At 46.6% G+C, this 26,961-nt stretch overlaps 1 protein-coding gene across 3 annotated transcripts in view; it reads right to left on the bottom strand.

Moving 5' to 3' along the window:
- The window catches only part of HEATR6 (HEAT repeat containing 6), a 1,218,923-nt gene that overhangs the window by 286,514 nt on the left and 905,448 nt on the right, over nucleotides 1-26,961 (bottom strand). For all 3 annotated transcript variants that reach the window (XM_069614663.1, XM_069614664.1, XM_069614665.1), the window contains one exon: nucleotides 25,147-25,269. In XM_069614663.1, coding sequence (XP_069470764.1) covers nucleotides 25,147-25,269 — 123 coding nt within the window. The remainder of the gene's footprint in view (nucleotides 1-25,146; nucleotides 25,270-26,961) is intronic.

Raw genomic sequence — 26,961 nt, 5'->3', positions numbered from 1 at the left:
AGGGGCAGAGCCAGCTGGAGCGTCTTGACCGCAGGGTCTCCATAACACAGCTGCCATGAGAGAAGACAGTAGGAGACGGGTACACGATGCCCAAAAGGGGCTGCAGCCAAGAAAGGGGCTACAATAGAGAAGTTGTTTACAAGGCCGACCAACAAAGAGTGGCATGAGTGGCGACTGAGTGGGCGGAAACGAGGATCAGCGCTTCTGAGGACACGATCGGAGCACTGCAAAACACAGTTACCAATATGGCGAAGGAGTTGGGCACATTAAAACTGAAGTGCGAGGACCTAGAAGCGAGGTCGCGGCGCAACAATATACACATAGTTGGGGTGCTGGAGGACACGCTTAAGGGACCGATTGAGCTCGCTGTTGAGGAGCTACTTAAGGAACTACTCGGAGATCCCGGATGGTCGACGATGTTTGTGGTGGAGCGGGCTCACAGGTCACTGGCTGCAGACCCAAAACCCGGCACCTACCCGAGGCCAATCATCGCAAAACTGATGAACTACAGGGATAGAGACCTGGTATTGCGAGCGGCCAGAGACAAAAAGGAGCTAAAAGCTGGATCCAATATAGTTCGTATTTTCCCTGACTATACCCTCGCAGTGCAGCAAGAAAGGCGCACGTTGAAAAAGATGCTACGTGAACGAGCAATACCCTATGTAATGATGTACCCAGATAGGTTGCGCCTGCAATACAAAAATAAGACATTTTTTTACATTCCCGGAAGAGGCGGCCTCCTTTGTAGAAGCAATCTACATCCCTTTGACAGACAAGCAGGCGGCGGGGAGAGAGGACAGGCGCTCGTGAAACTGGATGGGAGAGTGCCGACCGCCGCAGATGATGTAACTGTCACTTTACTCGTACAGGTGTTTACAGATATGTGGAAACTGCTCTTGTGAATTGTTAAAATAGTACTGTTATCAGCTCTTAGCTGTTGGTCATATTTAGGATGAGTGCTGGTAACATATCAACCGGAACTGGAATATATAAGATGCCAGCGTTAGTCCTTGATCCCAGCCGGCCCTGAGACGGTCTCCCTCATGCGTATGCACATGTTAATTGGTTGGGCTAGGGAGGGGGGAGTGGGAGACCACAAAGGGAATAGCATAGTTGATGTTTGGGGAACTACGAGGGTGGAGGTGGGGGGGAAGGAGGAATGGTTGGGGTGTAAAATCAAAAGAATGCACAGAGGGCACAGCGATGCAGTATAGGGCACACTACATATTGGGGTTTCCAACATGAGACGGATACCAAATTAAATGACTGCAAGGAACCCTGAAGAGAGAAAGCTATTGAGCTGGAATGTCAGAGGACTGGGTATGCCGGTGAAGGCACAGAAAATAATCGCATACGTCAACAGAATAGGGGCACGGATATTATACTTACAAGGAACACATTTGCTAGGGCAACAGGCGGGTAAGATCGCTCCGGGATGGGGGGGTGAGAGGATCATCGATTTTTACATCATATTCCACCAACACTGCAGTTTACACATCTTGCCACGGAAAGCGACTCTGAAGGCAGGTATGTGATGGTACACGGCAAACTGGGAACCGCTGAGGGGTTACTGATTAACATATACGGCCCCAATATTGACGATTAGGAGTACTATACTGAGGTCTTCCAGAAGTGTGGTAGGTACTCATCAGCTCACATTATTTGCGGGGGGGGGGAGGACTTTAACACTATATTGGATATGGACCTAGACCGTACAGCAACCACTCGTAGAACCCTAACGGGGGTGGCACGCACGATACGTACACACATGATAGATCTTGGCTTGAGAGACGCCTGGCGTTCCTTGCACGGAGCGCAACGGGCATATGCCTTCTATTCGTCAGTTCACGACATGCACTCCAGAACCGACCTGTGGCTGGTGCTATCGATGGTCATTCCGGAGGCCAACTCGCATAGGGCTCCATGGAGATTTAAAGCGAAGGCCCTAGCAGACCCAGTGTATAAAACCGGCCTAATGCAAAATATAATTGACTATTTCGAAAGTAATGACGGGTCCGTCTCCCGTCAGGCAGCCCCATGGCAAACCTTTAAAGTGTACATTAAGGGCGCTGCTATGTCCACAGAATATTAGGTAACTGGGTATAAAAGAGGAAATAATAACAAAACTCCAAGAAAGGTATGCGATGGCCCCCAGAGCATAGGCGGCATCTGATATCAGAACACAAGTGGACGAATTCCGCACAGCTGCAGACTGCGAACTGCGCTATTTTGATAGGCCTGCGGCAGCACATAGGTGTGGCGAACATGAGAGACCAGGCAAACTGTTAGCCCAACGGGTCCGGGGGGAAAGGGGAAGTGCAAGCATTCCATGTATAACCAGAGAGGATGGAATAGTTTGTTACAGGACAGGAAGAAGTCAGTAAAGTCTTCTTTGACTTTTATGCCAAACTATACTCTCCCCCTCCCCCCCAAGAGCGCAGTAACCGAGGAAGACCTAGACAGTTATCTGGCTAGAATACCAACCACTCTGTTATCGGGAGAAACTAAAGAAGCCCTAGATCAGTGGACGAGATAAAAGAAGCTATAAAAGCCCTACCGAGTGGAAAAGCTCCAATATCAGATGATCTAGGAGCCGAATACTACAAAGGGTTTGTTGGCACCTCGGCTACACGCGATATGGTCTGAAGCACTGGAAACAGGCAGGCTACCGGATACGACTCGTGAAGCGATTATAACTCTATTGCTTAAACCTGGAAAGCCACCTGAAGAATGGGGCTCCTACCACCCGTTATCATTAATACTGGTGCAAAAGTATTCGGCAAAATATTATCTACTCGACTCAACCCCCTTATGCCTCATAAGGACCAGGCTGGATTCGTGCAGGGAAGATGTACGGCCTCCAATATCTGCCGATGCTATAACATTCTGGCAAACCTACATGAACAGCAGCAACTGAGCCTAACTTCAGATATGACTGTTTCAGAGACAGCAGCAACCATCCGGATTGTCTACTGTATTTGCATACTCTATTTTGTACCCACTATAGGCCTTCTACTAGCCAGGGCCATTATCAATGTATTCTGTGCTTTATTGACACCACCTGTATTCCAGCAATACAAATTCCTTATTTACAACATTTCTTACTACGTTGATACATAAACAAGCTACATGACTCGAAGCTTTTGCACGTTCAAGTTGTGTGCACAATGCATGAATCTATACATATTGATGTTGTGATATCCCTTTAAGAGCAATGTATAACAATCACAAAGGCTGCCATCCTGGTGCCCCTGGTTACAGGCCCGGTGGGACACGAGGCGGCGGTGACGCTGCTGCGTTCCTGAACGCTTGACATCACGTCGCCTAGCTAAAGCGAGCTGTAAACAGTAAACTAAGTCTAAAGAAACATGCACACTGGTTCCTCTCCTGTCGGCGCTCAGCAACACGTACAACACAGGTAAGGTCCCTGCAACAGAGCACAAACAAGACACTTCGACTTCACTATAGAAAGAGTTTACCAAGTATTCTCTTTACCTCTAAGTGACTAAACCTGTAAGAGCGAACACAGGCTTTCAGGTACGATTTTTCATTTATCAGCAGATGAGTGAGACGACAGATTGCGTATCCCAAGGATTTTATAACTTAGCCCTATCGACAATTTTTACAGATAATAATACAGACATCGGCCACAAGGCCACCGAGCTAGTTAACAATCATGGAAATTAAACCATGCCTTCTGATTAGGCATTTATATTGATACTGATGTCCAGTGCATACACACTAACTGTTTGGTATTATGTTTTATGACCTATTGCCTGATCCGTATCTGAAATGGTATGTGAACATTTATTTTCTTTATTTTTCTATTTTTGGATGAATGTAAAAAATGGTAACACCGATTGCTACTTATATTGATATGTTCATATGTTTCTGTGATTTGGATTATCGAACATATTGTTATTCACTGGTAAATTACTCCGTGTCCTAGCCCTGAAGACAGACTCGGTCCGAAATGCATCGGAAAACCAAAATAGTGACATACGTGGTCTGGATGCACTTTTGCTTTTCAAGCAAATAAAAAACTGAGAATGTCCTAAAAAAAGGCTTTGTTTTGATATGTGAAATAAAAAAAAAAAACTAACGGTACCATTAATAGCAGTTCTTCATGAGAGCAAGACGTGAGCATACTTTGGACTAGATTTCTTATCTAGTCCTTTTTCGAAGTTCTTTGTAACCGTGTTCCAAGGCCTCAAGGTATGCTCAAATTACCTCAATCAAGTGTATATAAACTACAGAGTTAATTCAATGTGGTGCCCACCCATTATCTTCTTGATTCTTTCTCTTTGCAGAACTTGGACTTACCTGCATTTTCCACTTACATGTGAATTGCATACTGACTTTGTCCCATTGGTTTCTATGGGAACACTGTACTGACCTAAACACATCCAACTTGACTTTGGTTGCACTACGTGACTCTGGAAATGTTTCTTGCCTCCGGTTTGAGTGCCATGAGTTTTAGGCCAAAGATTAAAATGTCGGCTCTTACCTGTAGTTTTTAATTTATTTATAAAATCATGTCTTCTACTTCTGTAATGTGAATGCTTTATTTACGCTAGCCATTTTTTGCTGGTACTATTCTTATGTTTCCCTGAAGTGTGAAAACTGCTGGGGTATGCAGTAATATTTTCGAAAAACCTTATTAAAACACTGAAAAAACACTGAATTCTTTGTAAAAAGTATATATAGGGGTGGGGTAAGGGAGTAATACAGATAGTGGTGGGATGGGGTTATAGACATAGGGTAAACAGAGGGTTTCCAGGGAACCCCCACAAAAAACAAAAACTAACAAAATCAGTATTTTTCTATTTGTCAAAAAAGTTTTAATTAAAAGATTTTTCAGAAGGATCACATGGATCCAAAACTGGTGTGTGTAGCTGAAATGTATCTTTGTCTTCTGTTGGCCTTGACACCGGGAGTCTGTATAACTGTTAAGGAGGTTTTGGTAAAGTCCTGTCTGAGATAAGACTTTAGAAAGCCTACCTTGCATGAACAGGGGGACACCCCTCAGGTTTAGCCTGAACTACTCAAAGGTTTGGTAGCAATAGCTGAGCATCCATACTTAGTATAGGAGGGATGAGGCCTTAGTGAGGCACACAGTACTCATAGCATACGCTTTGTTCAAGGAAACAATATAGCAGTTAAATAAAAATAAGCATTTACTTTATATACACTGAAGCGGATACATTTAAGTAAGGCAAGCACTATCACACAGTAGCATTAAATACAGAATAGCTACAATTTTTCCTTTCATTTTGTTTGGCTGATTAAACATCAACCTTTCAAAATAGAGTATATATAAAACAATATAAATCACCAATAAAATCATTTTTACAATTGCTTTGTGTTGATTACAAAGAAAAATCAAGGTAAATGAATGAAGGATAATAGTCAGCAAGAACATCATTATTGTAACACTGCTTTCCCTCTGCACTATGTGTCATCAAACCAGTTACAATCAGATAGTCATTATCCGTCTTCATTTGAATATTCTTTTGCACTATTTAAGGCAAAATCCAACAGTTTTATTGTTGCAATTCTTACTGATATTAAATACAGAAAAGCTACAATAGCCAAAGTAAATACTTTAAAAAAGTTATAAAGTAAAACAAAGTATCAGAAACCTCTGAAACAAGATGTGAACTTCAGACCAACGTGTCCAACTTTAGTTAACTCCTGCTTAACCAATATTAAGAAGTCCAACCCTATTCTAAGTGAGTCTCATCGAGTCAAGGGGGCTACTGGAGGTCCAGTGACCAAGCGCATATGAAGGAAAAGCAGGTAAGCAGCAAACAAAGCAGTCTATGAAGAGTTCAAGTTCACAAGTAAGTAGCAGGAGATTTCTTTGGTATAGAGCACAAAGGGTTGTCCACCCCAATGTAGCACAATGTAGGACTGAGGGGATTCAAGTAATAGCTTAACTTCAAGCCTCCGAAGCACAGGAACAACAAAGCAGGCCCCAGGTAAGTATTAGGTGCTGAATAGTACCTTGTAAGTGAAGAAGCTTGTGCAGCAGGATGGTCCCCAAGGAGAGGTCGAAAGCAGACCATGGTTCTGGATTTGTGGCCTTGGCGACTGAAGAAAAAAACTTGCAATGGATCTGATGGTTGCTCTCGTGTAGTTGGACACCCAGCAGAAGATCTTCGCAGCACTGGCCCCTTTTTCAAAGCTCGGTTGAAGGATGGTAGTAGTGAGGTAGACGTTGCTCTGGTTGTCTGCTCAGCTGAGGAGGCTTTCAGGAGCCGGATCCAGCCTCTGGAGCTCCAGGACGATGCCTGCAAAATTTTAGATGAAATCACGCTTCGGAAGACCTTGCACCGCAAAATGGCAAAGAACCCCAGGCACTGGCGAATTGCGGGCTGTGGAGGTTGCAGCTCTTCCAGGAAGGGCACAAAATGCAGTTTGTCTTGAGACTGGTTAGACCCACCAGTCCAAGGGAGGATGTTGAGGTCGGGACTGCAGCAGTCACTCGGGTGGCTCTGACGGCAGCTGGAGGTGGCTGCGGACGTCGTCCTTCGTCAGATATTCAGTTCCAGTGGTCGACTGAGTTTCTTCCCCAGGACCCTCATCTTTTATACAGGAAAAATGTCTGAGCCCACCAATCACCAGACATGCATTAATTCGAAACAAGGGGGTGGCTGTCCAATGGGGACAGGCAGCCTCCCGGTATAAACTGGTTCCAGGGAGGCACAAGACTAGAGCAGTTTCGTTCACCTCCCCCACTTCCTGTCCTTTCAGGCACTCTCAGAACCTTGGCAGGCTTTCCAATGGAAGCTTGCCAAAGACAAAAGACCCATGGAGACCTCTGAGACCAAGGCAGGTAGAAGAAGGCTCAAAAAAGACCAAGCCATCAAGAATAGAGTTTAGAAAAGTACAGTCACCATTTTAACCCCTTACCATAGCTGCGGAAAAGCAGCCTGCGACAAACGTCCACAAAAAGTTGTGTAAAAAGGTACACTGCCACCAGCCTGTCGGATGAACCTGGAACAGCAACCAAAAGGTTACTGGAGAGGTGAGCAAAAGGATACAATGTTTCCCCTCAGCACTCCACTTAAGGTGGGGTGTGTTGATCTCGCAAAATAAAATACAGGTGGGAAAAAAAGTGTCCCACTGCCCTGTTAACATGTGTTAACATAGATAAAATAAAAATGGAAGCTCAAGAAGCTCCCCAGCAATGCTGCACAGAAAGTGCTTCAATAACGTACTTCGAGTGCAAGCGAGAATTTGACCTCGGGGAAGGGGAAAGGCATAGGTATTTCCAGATCAGACATTGGGTGATGACTGAGGAGGTGAGGAACGCGGCAACGCGGACTACGATGCAGTTCGAGATGGTTCCTCTTAACGCATGAGGGGTCTAGAGGGCTCATTTCAGATCTCTACAAACTTCTGGGAGACGCGGCCCCAAAAACTAACTGGGCTCACATGGAAAGATGGGAGCAGATTCTGGGGACGAGAATAGAGAGGGAGGACTGGGAGAGGCTGTGGAGGGGATTACCAAAGTGGGCAAGAGCAGCGCAGCTAGAAGAAGCTTGGTATAAATACATCTTTGGAAGGCACTACACGCCTTCACGCCTGCATGCGATATTCCCAGCAACGTCTAAAGACTGTTGGAGGGGTGTGGGGAGGAAGGGACAGCAGCTCACATTTGGTGGCATTGCCCCAGACAGAATTAGACCTTTCTGGAGCAGTATTGCGTTGGCACAGGAACAGGCGTTTGGAGAGGGGGAGGGGCGAGATCCTCGGGCGATTTTAATGGGGAGGCTAAGGTTGGGAGACGGAAAGGGTCGAGATAAAGCAGAGGTTATGTTTACACTTGCAGCGATGTCCCCGATTGCTCAGAGATGGAAGGGGCCCGCGGTTCTGACAGAGCAGGATTGGCTGCGGAAAATGTGGGAGTTGGTGGCTCTGGAAAGGGCCACGTATGCAGTCAATAACAATCTGGACAACTTTGCAACTGAGTGGGGAGAAACGCTGACATACCTAAAAGGAGAATTCCGAGAGCAGTGGTGCCCGCAAAGGTTGAAACTGTTGGACCTTTATGGATGACTTACAAAATGCTTGTTGCTGTTGAGTGGGAAGGGCTTGAGGGAATCTTGGTGCTCTGGGGGGGAGGGGGAGGGGAGAGGGAAAGGGGGTTTTGTTTGATTTGTTGAACTGTATGCCATAAAACAATAAAAAGATGTAAGAAAATATATATATTAATTGTAGATGCCAGAAAACATGGAGGAAAGCATAACTCCATTAAAAATTATCCAAAAGAGATAAAAAGGGTTCCCAATGTCAGAGTAAAAGAATGAGTGAGGAGACAGTTTCCCACTCGGTCAGGAGAATCAGTCCAAAACTCAAACAATGACATTCTACCAAACAATAACTGTTTTAAATGTGTTTTATGACGGATTCCATTATCTTGACACCTGAATACTAAAAAAGGACAGGACTGTGCCCCTCTGCCAACAACTACTTTTACGAAAAAGCCCCGTCACCTCTCAACTACTCCCTATGTAGGTCACAGCTCCAAAAGGGCAACCGCTCAGGAGATAAACTCAGAACTGCGAACCCAAAACCAAATTGCACTACGTTTGGATACAACAGTTATTCTAAGGTGAGTATTGGCATTATAAACTCACAAAGTTTAACATAAATATTTAATTCTTTATTACAAAAGATTCTTTAAAACACTATACACACATTTCAAACAAAAACACAATAAATCATCCAAATAATGTATGGGAAAAAACGTTTTTAAATGTAAATAACTTTTCCAACAAAAAAAGACTCCCCTAAAATAACAAAAGTGAACAAACAAATATTCAATAAAAAATTCAAAAAATGACATGCATATAACACTAGCACTTGGTAAGTTCAAAACATCCTTGTGTCTAGTCTTGAAGTCTTCTTGTCTTTACCAGGTTCCTAAATAATACCTAGTCAATAGGCTGCTAATGCCTTAATAAAACTGTATAATCAATCTAACAGCATTTAATCCATTATCTCCCCAACCTTGTGTTTAAATGTATTGTGCCTACCATCAGGAAGTGGCCTTACATCAGAATAGTGGTGTTTTGTGCCTTCATGGCATTTACTGTTTTTTCCAATTGACTGAGTATTTCTCAACTGTGGGCCTTTTTGCTTAAGTACTTATTTAAGTAGAAGAGGTTAATATAAGTTTAACATAATAAATGTGTATATTTTTCAGTTTACCATTGTGGTGTGTTTTCCATGGACAAGGTTTGGACTAATTTTACCTTTGTGCCAGCCTGCTTCCGCTTCTTGGAGTTGAGTGTAACTGCTGTGCCACTCAACATAGGAGTGTGCAAAACCCACCTTAACAGCATGGTATATCCTGAAAACACTAACCCATTACTTGCAAGATTATCAAGATCTGTTGTCTTCTGGTCTGAGTGTCCACCTTTGCTCAAAACCGTTGCTAAATGTTAATCTTTCCTAGGTTATTATATTTATTTTGATAAATGCCCAATATTCCTCATGTTTCCTTAATCAAGTTTTTGGATGTACTAATGCCCAGAGGCGTAGAAAGGGTAGGGCCTGAGTGGGCAAGGACCACCCAAAATCTGTAAAATTCCACTCCACAGCATTGTGTGGACATTTACAGATGTTAATGTCACTGCGGTGGGCCCAACTACATTAGCAACAGACCCCACTTGTCAGCCAATCGTGGGTACGCCTCTGCTAATGCCAAGGATATTTTGGAAGGGTGGCCCTTTTCATACTGAGAGTTCCTTGCAAATGCAGTGGCTTGGGTCCCCCAGAATTTTCAATTACTACAGCACTGCACAAGTTCAGCATATTGTTTCATGGTGGGATGGCTGCGTGCTAGATCAGCCTGGTAAAATGTTTCATAATATCTTACAACTATATTCCCGTTGGAAGATCTTAAAGCGCGTGAGGAGACAGGCCATTTTTAACTATGTTCCATATATAGTGGCATTCAGCTGTATAAGGTTTTATGTGTCAAGGTAAGAGGACTGAAGAAAATTCCTGCTCTCACGGGGAGCCAATGTGGTGTTAGCATTTTAAGGATTGTTGGTTACTATAATGGCAAATGTATTTTGTAATATTTGTATGCAATGAATCAATGCCTCTCTGGCTCCTGCATACAAGGCATTACAATAATCCAGTTTAGTGCCAACTATTGCTGTAGCAACTGTGGTGCAGTGCAAAATGGATAAAAAGGGTCAGAATTGCCAACAGATCATTAAATGCTAGTTGGAAGTACATAAAGTATACATCTGCGGAACCATAGATTGAGTGAAAGTGAAGCCTAATGGCTTTATAGAAAAGACAGGTTTAATGGAATGGCCTGAGAGTGAACATTCTGGGTGCAGCTTAATGCACCTCTTAAGAGAGGCCGGAGAGCAGATCAAGAAATATCTGTTTTTTTCCCTATTCAGGGTGAAGTCAGTTCGGACACATACACCGCTTAAAAGCATGGAAAACTGAATCATTTTCTGATTAACGATGACAAACGCTGAGATTGAAGATTATTTGCATGTCATCTGCATAGTTTTGAAATTCCACTCCCAGGTTTGAAAGAACATCGTGTAGTAGCTTGATAATAAATTAAACAAAATGGGGGAGGTGCATGTCGGACCGTATCCGGTAATTTATCTGGGTCAGAGAGACAGTCCTCTATTCTAATTTTAGATGCACTTATTTAAAAAATGAAAGAAGCCAAGAGAAAGTTCGGGATCCAAAGTAGTTTTCTTGAGTAAAGGATTTGAGTCTGACCCATCACAAAAAGAGGCATTAACAAATTTGGAAATGAATGGGGTGAATACATCTATACATTCTTCAAAAAACAGTAGAAGGGCAAGAATTAGCCATACAGTTGGCCTGTTTTCAAGTTAAAAATAATATATACAGTAAATAAAAACTCTTTAAACAAATCAATCATACAACTAACTATTAAAACACTATAAAAAATACACCCCAGTAAAAGAAGACAGAAATGTATAAGCACTCTGGATACTTTATCAGGGAGGAAACAGCGATAAATGCAACAATATTGTTCAAAAAGATATGCCTTTGTGGAAAATGCTACAAAAAGGACTTAACCAGTCTCGAGGGCACCAAAAGGTGGACCAGGGAGACAGGGTCACTTGAAAGTACTTCATTTCAATGTTTGGCAGTTCAACAGTGTCGAACCACTCTTGAAACTGTTGTGTTTTCGTGTCAAACTGGGTTCAAATGAGTCTAGTTGCGTTGATCGCAGGCAGCTTCAAGCCGTTGCTCTGTGCGGTTCAAAGGACGCGCCGAGTGATTCAGGTCGATGAATCACCATGAGCAGTTCTATAAACAAGTGTGATTCGAAACTGTGAGTACTGCTGGTTCCGGTCGATGAGTGACGCAGTGATACAGCGGTTCCAGACAAACTGCGATGCAAAGTCCTGGTGATTTAAAATCATTGCTACAGTGCGCTGGTGCTTGGACCGGTCGAGTGAGGAAGCTCTGATGGAGTGATGTGGCATAAAGTCGGTTCGATGATGCAAACACTGGTGCTTCAAAATTAGAGTGAGTGCCAAAGGCAGCACCAGCTGATTCTGCTGGTTTACACATGGTTTAAATGTGGCACAAATTGGTGCAAAACGGGAGCCTGGCTGTTCTGGCTCTGAGGATTCTGCAAGATCCAATGCAAGGGGGGGTGCCAGGGCAAGGCAAGTCTGTTCTCCCAGCGTAGGGAGGTTTGTTAGTCGAGTGGTAGATCTTGTTTTCTCAGCAAGAGTAGCCCTTAATGTGCCCTGCAAGTGTGTAGGAAGCCAAGATTGCCTCTGCCTCGGAGAGCCCCTTCACCTCAATAGTGGAGGGCTTTGGAAAGATCAACTCTCCCAAAAGAGTTGCAAATGAATTCTTCATGATGTATTGAAAATCCAAAACTGAATCAAAGGAGGAGTGTGAGACCCCGAGTTTATAGGGAAAATGCTATAGGGGATTGGATAAAAGAAAGCCCGTGTGACAAGTGAGCCTTGCCTGCTGATATCATACCCAGAGTGCCTTGTTCCACAGGAAGTGGAGGGGCAGGAAGGAGAGCAAAGCCCACAGGAAAGGAAGCTGGTGGAATCCCTTCCACAAACCCACTTGTGCTCTCCGACTTCAACTCTGTCACCTTTTCCAGCATGCAGCTTCAAATGCTCTCTTGTGTGCAGACCCTGGTGTGAGGCAGGTCTTTGTTCTGGAATTGACTCTTTAAAGCCAGACACTTGGGGCATCTCCAGCTGGGAGATACCAGGCATGGCAAGGGAGGAGTTCTCTTTCCTCCCAGAGAGTCAATAGTCATTCACCCAGCCCCTTTTCCTATTCACTTGAAAGCAGACAGGCAGGTGCCTTAAATCCACATAACCTCCCATATCCGTCTGAGCTCACAGGGTGGCATGCTACAAATCAGATTTGTCTCAACAATTATGTGAACTTTCAACCACAACACCAAAATAGCTATGGCTATCAGGTGAGCAGTTTATCATATTAATGAGGATTTTGGAACAGAGGTGTAGACTTAAATGCAAGCCCTGCACTGCAGTGCAATGACTTCGCTGTCACAGCAGCTGTCAAACCTGTGACCTCTATACCTGCTCTGTGCTACTGAAAAGCAGGGGCTGCAGATCAGGACACTGATGCAACAGGGCATAGGGTTATACTATGCTTTTGCATGGAGTTTAATGAAAAAGGGTTTTGGTTTGCAGACCACCCTTTCTGAGATGGAATCACCCACATGATTTTATTATTTAATAAAATAAATTTTAAAAAGCTGGGGCTTGGGCATGCTTACCAGATGGTAATTCCTCACAATACTTGCACACTGTTGAACGTGCTGTGGGCAGTCAGGGTTGATGCTGTACTTTTCCTGTACAAGTCTGGACTCTTTGGCCCGAGAAGTTGGTATCCTCTTTATTTGGTTTAGACATCCCATTGTGGGGAAAGAGTATTTTTACAATTGAAGGAGTCCATGGGTGAAGAAGTGGTGCAAATCCTCGGGTGACTTGTTAGGTCCTCTAGGCACAAAAGGGGTGACTGCACATTGTGCTGCGAAAGCAACTCATAAAATTGGAAAAGCAAAAAGCAAAACGGCCCGACTTGAACAATGGAAAACACTTGATGACATGGTCCACCTCGGAAAATGACATCTGTAGAGCTAGGTTTAGATGTAACAGAACAGACTTTTTTAATTCTGATTCAGAAGATTTCCTTTTCTCTGTTGACTATCCATCTGATCTAATGCCCCTCTGATTGCACTGTGTGCTCCATAGCATTGCACGATCCTGAGTTACTGCTATTAGGTACTCTACGCATTCTGATACCTCATCTCTGCGACTATTTAATACATAGCTGCCTGGTTTGCATAATTGAATTGTAAAATCAAGGAGTGCACGTAAGGAACAAGTTACTTACCTGTAACTGTTGTTCTCCAGCATGGGTCTGACATGGATTCACATGCTCATGAATATTCCCCGTCGTCAGTCTGGGAATCCTCGGTAAAAGAAAAAGAAAACAGTTTCAGTTTCATTTCTGAACTGTGTTTCTCCTAACAATCAATCACTGAGCTGTGGGTCATGCTGCCCCCAGCCAATGACTGCCCCCAGCCAATGACTGCCCCCTACCTAAGCCCCTCCTCTGGCAGCCATCTTCAGATTTAGAAGCACGTTAAGTGGCAGTAGAACCAAGAGAAGAACCGCAGAGGGGTAGGCGGGAGGGTTCGCATGTGAATCCATGCCAGACCCATGCTGCAGAACAACAGTTACAGGTAAGTAACTTGTTCCTTCTCCAGCATGGGGTCTGGCATGGATTCACATGCTCATGAATAAAGAATACATTGCAGTACACACATGCACAACCTTGGGAGGTGGCAAGGCTCCTCAACAGACTCACCTTCAAGCAAACAGGTTGCGCAGCACTGCTTGGCCGACTCTGGACTCCTCCCTGGAATCCCTGTCGACGCAGTAGAATTTCGTGAAGGTGTGCGTCGACCTACACGTAGCAGTTCTGAAGATGTCCAGCAGGAGCACACCACACAGGAACGCCGTTGTAGCAGCGATCGCCCTGGTGGATTGTGCTCTTGGATGGCCAGGCAGCAGTCGGTTGGCCAACCAGTGACAGTGAGTGATACAGCCAGAGAGCCACCTGGAAATGGGAGCCTTGGACAGGGCGTTCCCATGGTTCACAGGACCAAAGTTCAGAAAAAGTTAGTTTTTCCGGAAACACTTTGTGCGGGCCACATAAAACTTCAGCGCTAAAGCCACATCCAGCAAATGCAAAGTCCTTTCAGTCGGCGACAAAGGCGTCGGAAAAAATACAGGTAACACCAAAGGCTTGTTTAGATGAAAGTCTGACGGCACCTTGGGCATGAAGGAGGGGTGCGTCTGCAGCACCACACTCGTCTCGTGGAAAGTCAAGTAAGGGGGTTTGCAGGATAGGGCCTGGATCTCACCCACCCCTGCAGAGGTGATGGCCACGAGAAAAGCTGTTTTCCACGACAGAAAATCGAGTGGAACAGAATGCATAGGCTCGAATGGGGGTCCCATGAGCCTAGTAAGGACCACATTTGAGCTCCCACGCTGGGGCCGGAGCCTTCACCGGCGGGAACGAGCGGAGTAGTCCCTTGACAAATTCCTTGGCCAACCGTTGCGACCACAAGGAGGGTCATCCTGGGTATCTGGTGTAGCGGGAGAGATAGCCGCCAGATGAACCTTGATGGAGGCGTGAGCGAGCCCGGATTTAGTCAACGACAGCAAATATGGAAGTACCTGAGGGGCCGTGATCCTCAGAGGGTCAATCCTCTGGGAACGGCACCAAATAGTGAATCTCTTCCACTTGAGTCCGGAGCACTTCAAAGTAGACTATGCTCTAGCCTTGGCGAGAACTTCCTTGCAGTCCGCCGGGTGATCGTAGCCACAGAATTCTAGCACTGCAGGAGCCAGGCCTTCAGGTTCAGAGACCCTGGATTGTGGTGAAGAATGGCGCCTCCTTCCCTGGTGAGAAGATCCACGACCACTGGCAGCTTGACTGGTGGGGACTCCGACATGCTGTGAAGATCCAGGTACCAGATCTGCCTCGGCCACGCCAGTGATACAAGGCTTATCCGGCACCGGCGTTGACTGATGACTCAAAGTAACAACAGCAATGGAAGGAACGCATGCAAAAAGAGGCCTTCCCTAAGAGAAGGAGAATGTGTCCCCCATGCTCCCAAATGGGGGAACCTGCAGGCTAGCCTCCGGCACTTGGTGTTCGTCGCCGTCGCAAACAAGTCGATCTGGGGATTGCCCCCTTGGACGAAAAGGTTCTCCACTAGGCCCTGCCGAAGTTCCCTTTCGTGGCAAGAGCGAAGCTCCCTGCTCAGAGTTTCGGCAACTGTATTCTTTACTCCTGCCAGATTAAACGGAATGAGGAACATCCCTTGGGCGACGACCCTGTGCCATAAACTCCTGCACCTCTTTGGAGAGCATTGGAGATCTGGTGCCCCCCCGTTTCCGGATGTAAAACATTGTGGTGGTATTGTCTGTGGAGACCCGCACCCCCCTGCCCTTGAGAGATGGCAGGAACGATTTTAGTGGCCAAAACACCGCCGTAGCTCCAGAACGTTGATGTGCAACATCTTCTCCTCCCGTAGCCACAGGACTCTGGCGTGAAGACTTCCGGTGTGGACTCCCCCTCCTTCCAGGGAAGCGTGCGGTGGGGCCTGGAAATCTGCGCCTCCGGTCAAATGAGAGTGCACGCCACACCATCTTATCGCTCAACGGAAACCCTTGTCGAGCGCTATCCTGTCATGCAAACTTCCGGACACCTGGACCCAACGGGGGTCAAGGAACTCCAGCAGCGGGCGCATCCGTAGCCTGCAGAGTCGGATGAGGTAAATGCATGACGACATCATGCAGAGCAGAGGCTTGATGGCCCTCACTGTGGTGATCTTCAGTGCTAGCAGCCGTTGCACCTTGCCCAGGATGGCCGCTATCCTCTCTTCCAACAGCGATGCCAGGCATGACACTGTGTTGAGTCGGGATCCCAGGAACAGCACGTTATGCGATGAGTCAAGCAGGACTTTGCATAGCTCACTGAGAACCCCAGATCCGTCAGAAGGCGGAGGTCCTCGCTGTGTGGTCGACAGCGACTTCTCTTTATCTGGCCCGGATGAGCCAGTCGTCCAAGTAAGGGTAGAAGTGGATCCCTTGCAGTCGTAGATGGGCCGTCACCGGCGCCAGGCACCTGGTGAAGACTTTGGGCGCCAACTTCAGTCCAAAGGAAAGGGCCTTGACTTGGTAATGCTTCCCTTCAACGACAAAGCACAGAAACTTGCGGTGTCCTTTGTGAATGGGGATGTGGAAGTACGCATCCTCCAGGTCCAACAGCGACAGAAAGTCTCCCTCTTCCAGCTGCCCGAGCACGTGTTGAAGAGGGACCATTCGGAACTTCTGAGACCTTATGTATTTGTTCAGTCGTCGCAGGTCAAGAATGGGCCACCAGCCCCCGGTCTTCTTTCGTACGCGGAAGTACCTTGAGTAAACTTCATAGCCCCAGAGATGCTTTGGAACCAGCTCTATCGCCCCTTTAACATAGCCCAAACTTCCAGCAGCAGCTGAGGGATGTGGTTTTCCTGCCGGACCACCGGTGGTATTTGGGGACACTTTCGTTGGAACTCTAGAGTGTGTCCGTGGGTGAGAGCGTCCTGGTGGAGATGGTCTTCCACACGCTGACAAAGTTCGCCAGCCGGCCTCCCACCGGGGTGCACGGGTGGTGTCCCGACGTCCCGGCCGGTTCATTCTTGCTTGGAGGTCGACAGGCCGCCATGCGGTCCCCGACGATGACAGCGGCGTCGTCCTGTTTGTTTCTTGGGCCGAGGAGCGGGAGGGTTGGCGGTAAGAAGAGGAGCCTGCCGAAACCCTCTCAAAGATCGGGTAGACATGCCTCCTGAGGACCGAAAGGACGGCCGTCGCTGCAGTAGCATGCCCAGGACACGTGCCACCTTGATGGCGTGTAGGGGCTCATCCACCGCTTTCCCAAAAAGATTATCCCAGTCGAAGGGCATGTCCAAAACACTGGTTTGGACCTCCTGTCAGAAGTTGGTGGCCTTGAGCCAGCCACTATGGCAAAGGCAAATGCTGTTGCCCATCTGGTTGAACCCTGCATCTGCGATGACCGTGGCCGCTGTGATGGCATGGTCCAACGCCACTTCGTCCTCTTGAAGAATCTCCTAAGGCTCTGACCTCTTATTGTCAGGAAGTGGAAGTGTTAGGCAGAATTATATGCAGTACCCTTTCAGAACTCCACACACAATTAAGACTACAAGTGACAGTACAATTTCACCTTTGGTAAGCCTGTATTACACAGTTAAAGTGGTAGCAGTAGCAGAGCAGCCAGACCTATCTCAAGAGTAAGTGAGCAGTATCAAATAGTTACACAAATGACAGTAATTACTATGATTCAGGCAAACACTGACTCAAGGTTTTCAAGTAAAAGAATATACATTTATTTCACTCTTCAGTTGTATAACATTACACTATTATAAGCAGTCTAAAAATAACTCTTAATACACCACACCACTTCCCTTAAATTCCAGACAAGTTAAGCTCACAAAATGAAGTGGGAGCAAAATGGCACTCCAGAAATTTAAAAGGGAGGGAAAGACAGAAGTTAACAGAAATTAATCCACACCAACAGTTAAGTACTCAGGGCAAGCGAACAAGAGAGACTACAATGATATGATGTTATGATATGATATGGCATTTATAACGCGCCTATACACAAGTGTGTCAAGGTGCAACGAGGCAAAGGGGGGGAAACAAAGGGAGGACAAAACAACGATCCTACTAGGCCAGGTGTCATTCAGATAGTGCAAGTGCATGGGAAGGGGGGAAAGGAAAAGTGCGCAGGGGAAGGGAGAGGGTAAAGTGCAGTGCATGGGAAGTGGAATAAATATGACACAAACAGCCAGCTAGTGGCAAGTGCAAGGAAGTGCAGAAGTAAGTGCTAGTAGGGGGGGGGACTGAAGGGATACAGGAAACGGTTGCCAGGGAGGCCGTGCAGGTGGGTAATTGACGGGGCCTGGGCCAGAGATCAAAAGGGTGGCACAGGAAGCCCCTGCAATTACGGTCAGGAGTTCAGCAAGGGAGAGGAGGAGAGTAAGCAGAAGCAAAGAGGAAGGTTTTGAGGTGTTTCTGGAACCAGAGATGGATCTCCTCGAGTTTCAGGGAGGCAGGAAGGCTGTTCCAGAGAGGTCCCTGCTGAAGAGAGTAATCTGCCACCAACTCGTTGCTTGGAGAAGCGACTGACCCTAAGGGAGTTGGAGGCAGAAGAGCGAAGAGCTCGAGAAGGAAGATATTTAGGTAGAGAGAGTTGAAGGTATTTCGGTCACAGACCCCAGAAGGCCTTGTGTACAATGCAGAGGGTTTTGAACTTAATTCTCGCAGCCACTGGGAGCTAGTGCAGAGATTTCAGTCCTGGAGAGATACGATCCCTGGATAAAATCAGATAGAAAAGGCTTAGGGCCAAAGTCAATGGTTCAAAAGTATTTTGCTCAAGATAATACAGTTCAGTGTAGTTTGCAGTAAAGTTTGTGGCACGGTGTCTGGACAAGGTTGGTTGGTGGAAAAGTGAGTTCAAAGAGAAGAGAAGGATAAGCCCTCGGATTGGAGAAAGATTTCAAACACTTTCACCGCGGCTGAACGAAACGAACAACCGGATTTGCACAGTACCTAAAAACGGAGAGGGAGCTGTAGCTGAGGCAGACGTTCCTGGTAGTTCCTGCAGGCTCACAGTTCCTTAAGTGACTGTCAGACTGATCAGAAGTAAGAAGACTGGAGGGTCCTGCACTTACCCAGGTAAGAAACCAGCAGCAGAGCAAAGCAACGAATAAAAGGTGCGCTCATTAAAACCCAAGCAGGGTCCGACCTTCATGGCTAACCGGCCCACTGTAGCTCTGTACAGCGAATTCGACCAGAGGAGGGGTCCTGGCTTGCAGTTTGGGTGAACCGGTTGGTCCCACCAGCTCAAGGGAAGAAGTTTCCTGGAAGATCTTCTCTGTCGTCGGATTCTGGAGACTCGGACCTGCAGCAGGGCTTCACTGGGCGGTTCTGTCGTCGTAGGGGTCCTCTTCTGCCAGTTCCTCGTTGGTTCTTTCGTTCCAGTGGTGACTGCTCTTCCAGTCCGAGAGACCTGCTTTTTATGCAGTTTTCCCCGACTCATACAGTCTGGCTGTCAATCACACAGCAGGGTGGCTGTTCTGGCAAGGGCAGTTCCCTCAGCCAATCAAACATGAGTGCGACTTGGGTTACCAAGGGAACCCATGGCAGGGGTCCGAAGATCCCTCCCTCACATCCTGCCTACCTAGACTTTCAGGCGCCTTAAGGAGGGCTTCTGTGCAGAAGCCCGCGAAAAGAAAGCAAACAAAGGATTGATCCCCGGTTTTGTGCGCAGAGAAAAACACGAGAAAGACTTTAACAAAAAGAAATGGCGAATAAACCCAGCCAGAGCCAAAATTAAATGTATTTGGTCAAGCGTGTTTATGTTCGAGGCTAATATAATAGCCTAAAACAATACCACTTTTATATAAGATAATCGCAGTAGAAAAGTTAGGGTAGATACCACTGCCACCAGCCAAGTCTTAATGTAAAGGGAGCGAAACAATGCTCCAAGAGGCACAGACAAAAAAGGGATAAGAGTTAACCCTTTTCAATAGTCCATGTAAGATGGGGTATACTGGGTCTGTGGTTTAAAGTGACTAAAGTAAAGTTAGTGGCAACTTTACCCTTTTCTGGGGGACAGTAGTCAGCCCCAGAAAGTGGAGTCGGTGGGAAGTCTCAAAGACAACCCTGCGTCACTGCACTGAAGGTGCTGTGTAACACACATGAGAAAATGGTGCCCTGGAGTAGGTGAGGCCCCAGTGCCCAAGATCACACAAAAAGTAGAAATACACATAGCAAAACACATGTAAGAGTGGGAAAAAAGGTTCACACTCTTACCAGGTGAAAAAAATAAATCCTAGAAATCCAGCAAAGCTGCTGAGGGACTCAGTAGGTAAGGGAAATCAACCATTTATGAGAATTCTCCCTAACAGGAAGGAAGTCCAGTAGAGGTGTGAGCTTCAACCACAGCTCCCAGTCGTAGTGTGCCACGATAGCGAGGGCGTTGGCAGCCTTGATGGTCGTCGCTGCAGGGTAGATAACTCTCCTACCCATTGCATCCAACTTCTTCCCCTCGTTGTCAGGAGGGGTGGACGCTGCAGAAGAGGACGAGCCCGACGACGACTTCTTGGCCACTGCAGAAACCACCGAGTCCAGTGAGGGTTGGGCCCGCAAGCACTTAGGTGCAGAGTCCGGCACCCTGTACTTCTTCTCTAGGCGGTCCCCCTTCGCTGGGGCTGTAGAAGGGTTCTTCATGAGCGTCAGTCCTTCATCCCAAATGTCATCCAGAAGCGGGACTGAAAGGATGATCTTCCTTTTAGCCTTGCAGTGCTGGTTTAAGAAACCCTCCTTCTCTTCCAGCGTGAGCTGGAAAAGCTCTGATGCTCTGGAGATCATTGCGTGGAACGATCGTATCTCGTCCGGCGGAGAAGATCTGGGAGGAGGCGATGGGAGGTCCCCCATCCCGCCGTCATCATTTTCATCCGTGCCCGTCATCGTCACCGTGTCCGACCCCGTCTCACCTGCGTGGGGTGGTAGAGAAGGAGGCGAAGGGTGGCAGGCAGGCATCAGGTGTTAGGCAGAATCCTGTGCAGTGCCCTTAGGGACCACTACACACAATTAAGACTACAAGTGGTAGTACAATTTCACCTTTGGTACAAGCCCGTAGTACACAGAAAAAGTGGTAGCAATGGCTGGCCAGCCAGACTTATCTCAAGAGCAAATGAGCAGTAGTAGAGATTACACAAAGGACTACAATTACTGTGACTCAAGCAAACACTGACTCAAGGTTTCTGGTTAAAAAGTATAAGTACATTTATTTTTTAAACCATCTGTTCACAAAACACTTCACTTCTATTAAATTAAAACCACTCGTCAAAATAAACTACACACAACCAATTCCCCTTGTGCAGATCAATTCAAGGTAAGTACCTTAGGATTTGACAGACCGGTGTTGTGAAACAAAGACGTTACTGAGGGTTATTACGCGATCACTTTTTAACAGTAATGACAGTTCGGTCTTACGAAAGAAAGGCGTACCCGCAAGAAGAAATGTTACCGTAGTCAAACACAATTAACACATGAATTAACACAAGAGAATAGGGGATAAAAATCATAGGCAATACTTTTGTCAAGACAGCTAGAATCAGAGGACACTTTCCAAAACGTAGATAAAAGCCAATAGGCCTGGCGCCAGTGTCAAATGGGACAGGGCCCTGTTGCCGAGGATCACAAGGTTAGAACAGTTCACGATTCGAGATTGCCAGGAGTACTTGGATATTGTCAAAAGGGAAGCAAAAGTCATAAGAGGGAAGGAAGACAAGGACAAGCCTTGGGTGAGGAGAGAGGGATCACCCCATTTCCTCGAAGTTGGACACAGTACCTTATTCGTTTGAAGAAAAGCTGGTGCTACGGCAGTTGTTCCTTGTAGTTCCTTCAGACTCACGGTTCCTGGAGCTTCAGTCGTGGGGACAAGAAGGACGACGTCTGGAGCGATCTGCACTACCCAGGGATGAGGCCAGCAGCAGTGAAGCAACAGTGAATAAAAGGTGCACTCCTTTAAAACAGGAGAGGCTCTTCAGATGGCTATCCGGACCACTACAGCTGTGTGCAGCGTTTTCGACCAAGAAGAGGTCGGAGGTGAGCTGGTTGATCCCACCAGGCTCAAGGGAAGATGACTCTGGACTGGATCTTCTCTTGTCATTGAAGGGTAGATAACTCAGGACTGCAGCAGGGCTTCACCGGACTCTGGAGTTGCAGCAGCCGTCTTCTTCTCCGCTTCGGTTCTTTGCAGTTCCAGTGGCGACTGACTTCCAGCCCAAGAGTCCTGCCTTTTATGCCAAAATCCCCCATTCACACAGCCTGGCTGTCAATCACTCAGCAGGGGGGGTTATCCGCCACAGCCACCACAGCCAATCAATATAAAGTGCGACTAAACCCCTACCTCACATTCAGCCCACCTAGACACCCAGACGCCAAAGGAGGTCTTCTGGACAGAAGCCCGCCAAAGGTCGGTGAACAAAGACGGCAAACCTGGTTTGCCACGCAAAGTAAAACACAAGAAGGATTTTAACAAAAAGAAACAGCGATAAAATCCGACCGGAGCCAAAATAAAAAGTATTTGGTCTAGCGGGTTTAAGTTCGAGGCTAATACAATAGCCTAAAATAGTACCACGTTTAGATACTATAATCGCGGTAGAAAAGATAGGGTAGGTACCACTGCCACCAGCCAAGTCTTAGTATTAAGGGAGCGAAACAAAGCTCCAAGAGGTTCAGACAAAAAAGGGGTAGGAATTAACCCTTTCCAATACTCCATGTAAGATGGGTTGTATTGGGTATGTAGTTTAAATGACTACATAAAGTAAATGGCAACTTTACCAGTTTCTGGGGGACAGTAGTCAGTGGGAAGTCTTAGAGACAACCCTGTGTCACTGCACTGAAGGTGCTGTTTAACACACACAAAGTTGGGCTCATGAAGTGGTGTGGCTCCAGAGCCCAAGATCACACAAACAGTAGAAATACACATGGTAAAACACATGTAAGAGTGGGAAAAAGGTTCACACTCTTACCAGGTGGAAAAAATAAACCCCAAAAATCCAGCAAAGCTGCTGAGGGACTCACTAGGTAAGGGAAATTAGCCATAAATGAGAATTCTCCCTAACAGCGGGTGCCTCTTCCTCTTCTTTGCTGGCAGTTCCCCCATGGGCAGCGGGCGGCCAGCACTGAGGCCGCTGGGGGAGGCGGATGGCGGTGACACCGGCATCCTCCGCTGTATCTCGAAAACCAACGTATGAAGGGTCGAGAGAATGTCCATAGAAAAGTCTCTAGGTGGGAGCTGAGGAGCAGGGATAGGCAGCTGGGGCGTAGGAGCAGGCATTCATCGCCCTGAGGTTCTTCAACAGTATCCTCGTCGCCATCGTCGAAGGCCGTGACTCCAACGTCTCCCTCGTCGCCATTGCCCTCCTGGATGGTCTGAAGGTAAACAACCTCATCTTCCTTGGCCGAGGAGATGTCCGTGCCCTGGAGGACCTTAATGCTTCACCCCTTTCTTTGCGCCCAGAGGGTACGGTCTCGGGGAGATGAACGGCATCCTCTACTCTGGGGTCTTCCCAATGGGTTTGAATGAAGTCTTCCTGGGAGGAAGGGACACCCTTGCCATTGGAGGGGCGCCCTGCGGGTCCGCCCCTGCGGCATTCAAAAGGGACGCTACCACCAGCTCGATGGAAGGCGCTGCCTTACTCTAGTGTACCTGGGCCTTCACTGTCAGGCCGGGTCCTTTGTCCTGCTTGGCCTTCATCGACACCCTGGACACCTTTTCCTGCTTGTCCTTCTCCTTAGAGGCCGGGTCGGGACCTTGCATCTCTATGGCTTTATCCGTCGCGGGTAGGCCGGGCGCTATACCCTGTTAGGACTTTTCTGTGGTCGTCTCCAGGGCCACCTTAAGCTTGCCGGGGTGATCCGACTGCCTCTTGGATGAAGATCCAGAGCTTTGCTTGGAGACCGATGCAGCAGGTGATGTGGAATGCGCCTGCTGCAACAGTGCTGCCAACGAACGGTAGCAGACTCGCAGTGCTTGGCCTTTTGCTGGACCCCCGCAGGAGAGGCGCCCTCAAAGGACTTCAAAGCCTGCTCAGCTTTGCCGGATCCGGGAGAGGCATGCTCCTGGGAAACACCCGGTGCAGAGGCCTTAGCCTGCAGCCATTCTTCCAGCCGTTTACGCCGATCCTTCAACGAGCATTTCGAGAGTTCACGGGAAAACACACAATCCTCCTCCTTATGCGTTGGGTACAGGCACTGGGAATGTTTATCGTCCATGTAAACATTCTGCAACTCGCAGTCGGAGCATAGCTTGAAAAGGGATGGGGAATACTTCTTCTCCTCTGACATGATCAACGAAGTGTAGGCCTGAAAAAATCTCCTGGGAGCGTCCACAAAGAAATTCGATGGAATCGGCCATTGAGAAGCGCAGAAGAATCCGAGAAACGGGTCCCCGTCAATCAGAAGGAAGATCGATGGAGCACACAGGCTAGATTGACAGAAAAATAGAGGAAAACTCTTCATAAAGCGAAATAAGAGTAAAAGCTCAAGAGCCAAAGACGAGGACTCCCAACACTTGAACGTGCGGTAAAAATCTCAAGATGGCTGCCAGAAGAGGGGTAGAGGGTAGTCATTGGCTGGGGGCAGTATGACCCAGAGCTCAGTGATTGGTTGTTAGGAGAAACAGTTCAGAACTGAAACTGATTTTTTCTTTTACTGAGGATTCCCAGCCTGACGACAGGGAATATTCATGAGCATGTGAATCCATGCCAGACCCCCATGCTGGAGAATTATATGAAATCATTGGACATAGTCACCTATGGTCCCAATTTCTTCCTTACGTTGCGAGTTAGGAGGTGGGAGTGAAATCTTTGCCACGTTTTCCTTTATCTATAGGTTTAAAAATCAATTATGAAATATATAAAAAAAGAAAACGCTTTTCGAATCCTGCCTCTGTTGCATACAAATCCCAATTAATTTGGAAGGAAGAGCAGAGTAAGAACCAGAGGCAAAGAGCAACCAATCTTTGAAAAAAAAAATAATTCAGATGAAAACACTTAGAAGGAACACTGAAGTAATTCTCTTCAGAAAAGAATGCAAGTCTAAACAGAACATTGCTAATAGTCCCCCTACCTCTGGTCAGTGACAAAAATGTAGATGGTAGGTGAGGTGCACAGGCAGTGTTTCAAGTGCTACAGAGAACTATTTAAGGCTGTACTTGCTTAGCTCTCTTGGCCCAAGTATCTTAAAAGATCTGAACATGAAAGCATTTTGGGAGTCTTTTGCGGTACCTCTGAGGACAGAACAAGCACTGCAGCTGCCCCCTTAAATTCCTTAGCATACCACAGTCTGCAAAGTACCCAAAACAAACAGCAGTGAACATATGAATAACTGTACGCATTTGACAGTTTTCCAATTCATTCAACATCAACCGCTCAAAATGTAGATGTAAAAATCTTGCACTGACCTGCCGAAGCACAGGGAATAGGATATAGACTCCAAGGGCCCGGGATGCAGCAGCTTTCACTAGTGGATTTTCACTGCTATTCAGTCCCAGCAAAAGAGTGATGCACAGTATCTGCAGGTCATTCTGGCAGAAATATATGAAAAGCAGAAGAAAAGGTGAAATGTACATAACAAAAGTCAATGCACTTATTTGCCATTTTCATTATCCATTAAGATATGCACACTAAATAAAGTACGAAAGGTCTAAATTAATACATTTAGGGTAGTCTTACGGAAGCCAAAAACTCTAAGGGGCATTGTTCAAGCTAGTCACCAACATTCAGTCTGGTCATTTCATGTGATCAAGTCCTTGGATAAATGACTAATTGGTTGCGCATTTGTTTTCCCAGAATGCCAAATACCTCAGATAGTAAAGAACTATTCTCAAAAGGTAATGGAGGATGTATGGAGAGTTTCATTCTCAACTCTGATTCAAATATTTAGTACCAGTATTTGGAAGGCACTACAACCGATTGGTTTATCCTAGAAACCATACAACTTTCCTTAAAGCTTGGAACTGATGCAGGAGCTGTGATTAAGTCAGCATTCCAGATCAAACGTTCAACCCTGTTCTCCTCTTACTCTGCAGAAGAGCTTTACAAATAACAGAAGGAAATGTATCTGTGCTAAGTGACTATCAAATACTAGCCAACGTATTTTAATTGCCTGACAATCCTAGATGCCCTTCTCAATGAGAAATATTAAATAATTGTGATATTCACTCTGCCTTTTGCTCACTCACCCAACCCTCCTAGATTTCCCCCGTGTCTCTACAGGCAAAAAGGTGATATATCTTGATTAATCATGTCAAAAAGACTAGAGCTCCGATAATACCATGGCCCATATTTCAAATTCCAAATAAGTCACAGGTGTTGTCACAACGTGGCAAGCCTGCACAGTACACAGAATGAGAGAAAGGTGGGAAGCCCTTTTAGATACAATTCCTGCATTGAATAATCAAACTGCCACTCACAGTGGAATGACTAGTGACGGTGTTAACATCCACAGCCAGCAGATAAATCTGGGTGAAAAGGGCTACACAGGTCAGTCCATCAGAAGCATTTGCAGGTGAAATTAACTAATCATGAAAAAATTACTTCATGGTGATTCAGGTTCTCTTAGTCCTTGCTCGGCCTTCTTCACTACTGCATCCGCAAGCAGGTCAGAAAAAGCGGACTCAAAAAGATAGCTGCCGCTTTTAGGCCTTTGCTGTGATGGTACAATCTTGTTGTGCATCCATCTGCGTGCCAGCCCCATCCCTCACCACTACGTCACCAACTGTCCACACCCAGTTCCTGATTTCACCTGCTGGAGATTGCGATGAAGTATGTGCTTTTAGAGGGGATGGCTGAGTGGGTGTTGTGAAGGTGGGAGAGCAAGGACTAAGAGCCTGAATTACCATGAAGTCGTCCTGCTCTCCCCTCCTTCCCAACTGGTTGGGGCCAGGCTAAACAGCCTCAGAAACAGTAAGGTTGGAGGAGAGCGCGCCTACAAGATTCAACCAAACAAATAGCAACACCTTCTGGCTGAACCTGGCAGTGAAGTTGCGGCCAATGCGTAATGTTTGCAAAAAGCAAGAGTCGCCGCCCAGGTAGCTGCCCTGCACATTTCTGAAATAGTGACATGCCTAATGAAGGCTACTGATGCTGCATTGGCTCTTATGGAATGAGCCGAAGTCTCTGCAGAACCAAAAGCTCTCTGTAATGGTGTAGAAGTAGGAGACCGGTGGCATGCTTTTGGCTATAGACCTTTATTAATGAGCAAATAAAAGAGACAA

This window comes from Ambystoma mexicanum, chromosome 9 (assembly GCF_040938575.1).
Source record: "Ambystoma mexicanum isolate Mex_15411 chromosome 9, UKY_AmexF1_1, whole genome shotgun sequence".
Taxonomy (NCBI): domain Eukaryota; kingdom Metazoa; phylum Chordata; class Amphibia; order Caudata; family Ambystomatidae; genus Ambystoma; species Ambystoma mexicanum.
This window is presented reverse-complemented; position numbering and strand designations above follow the sequence as displayed.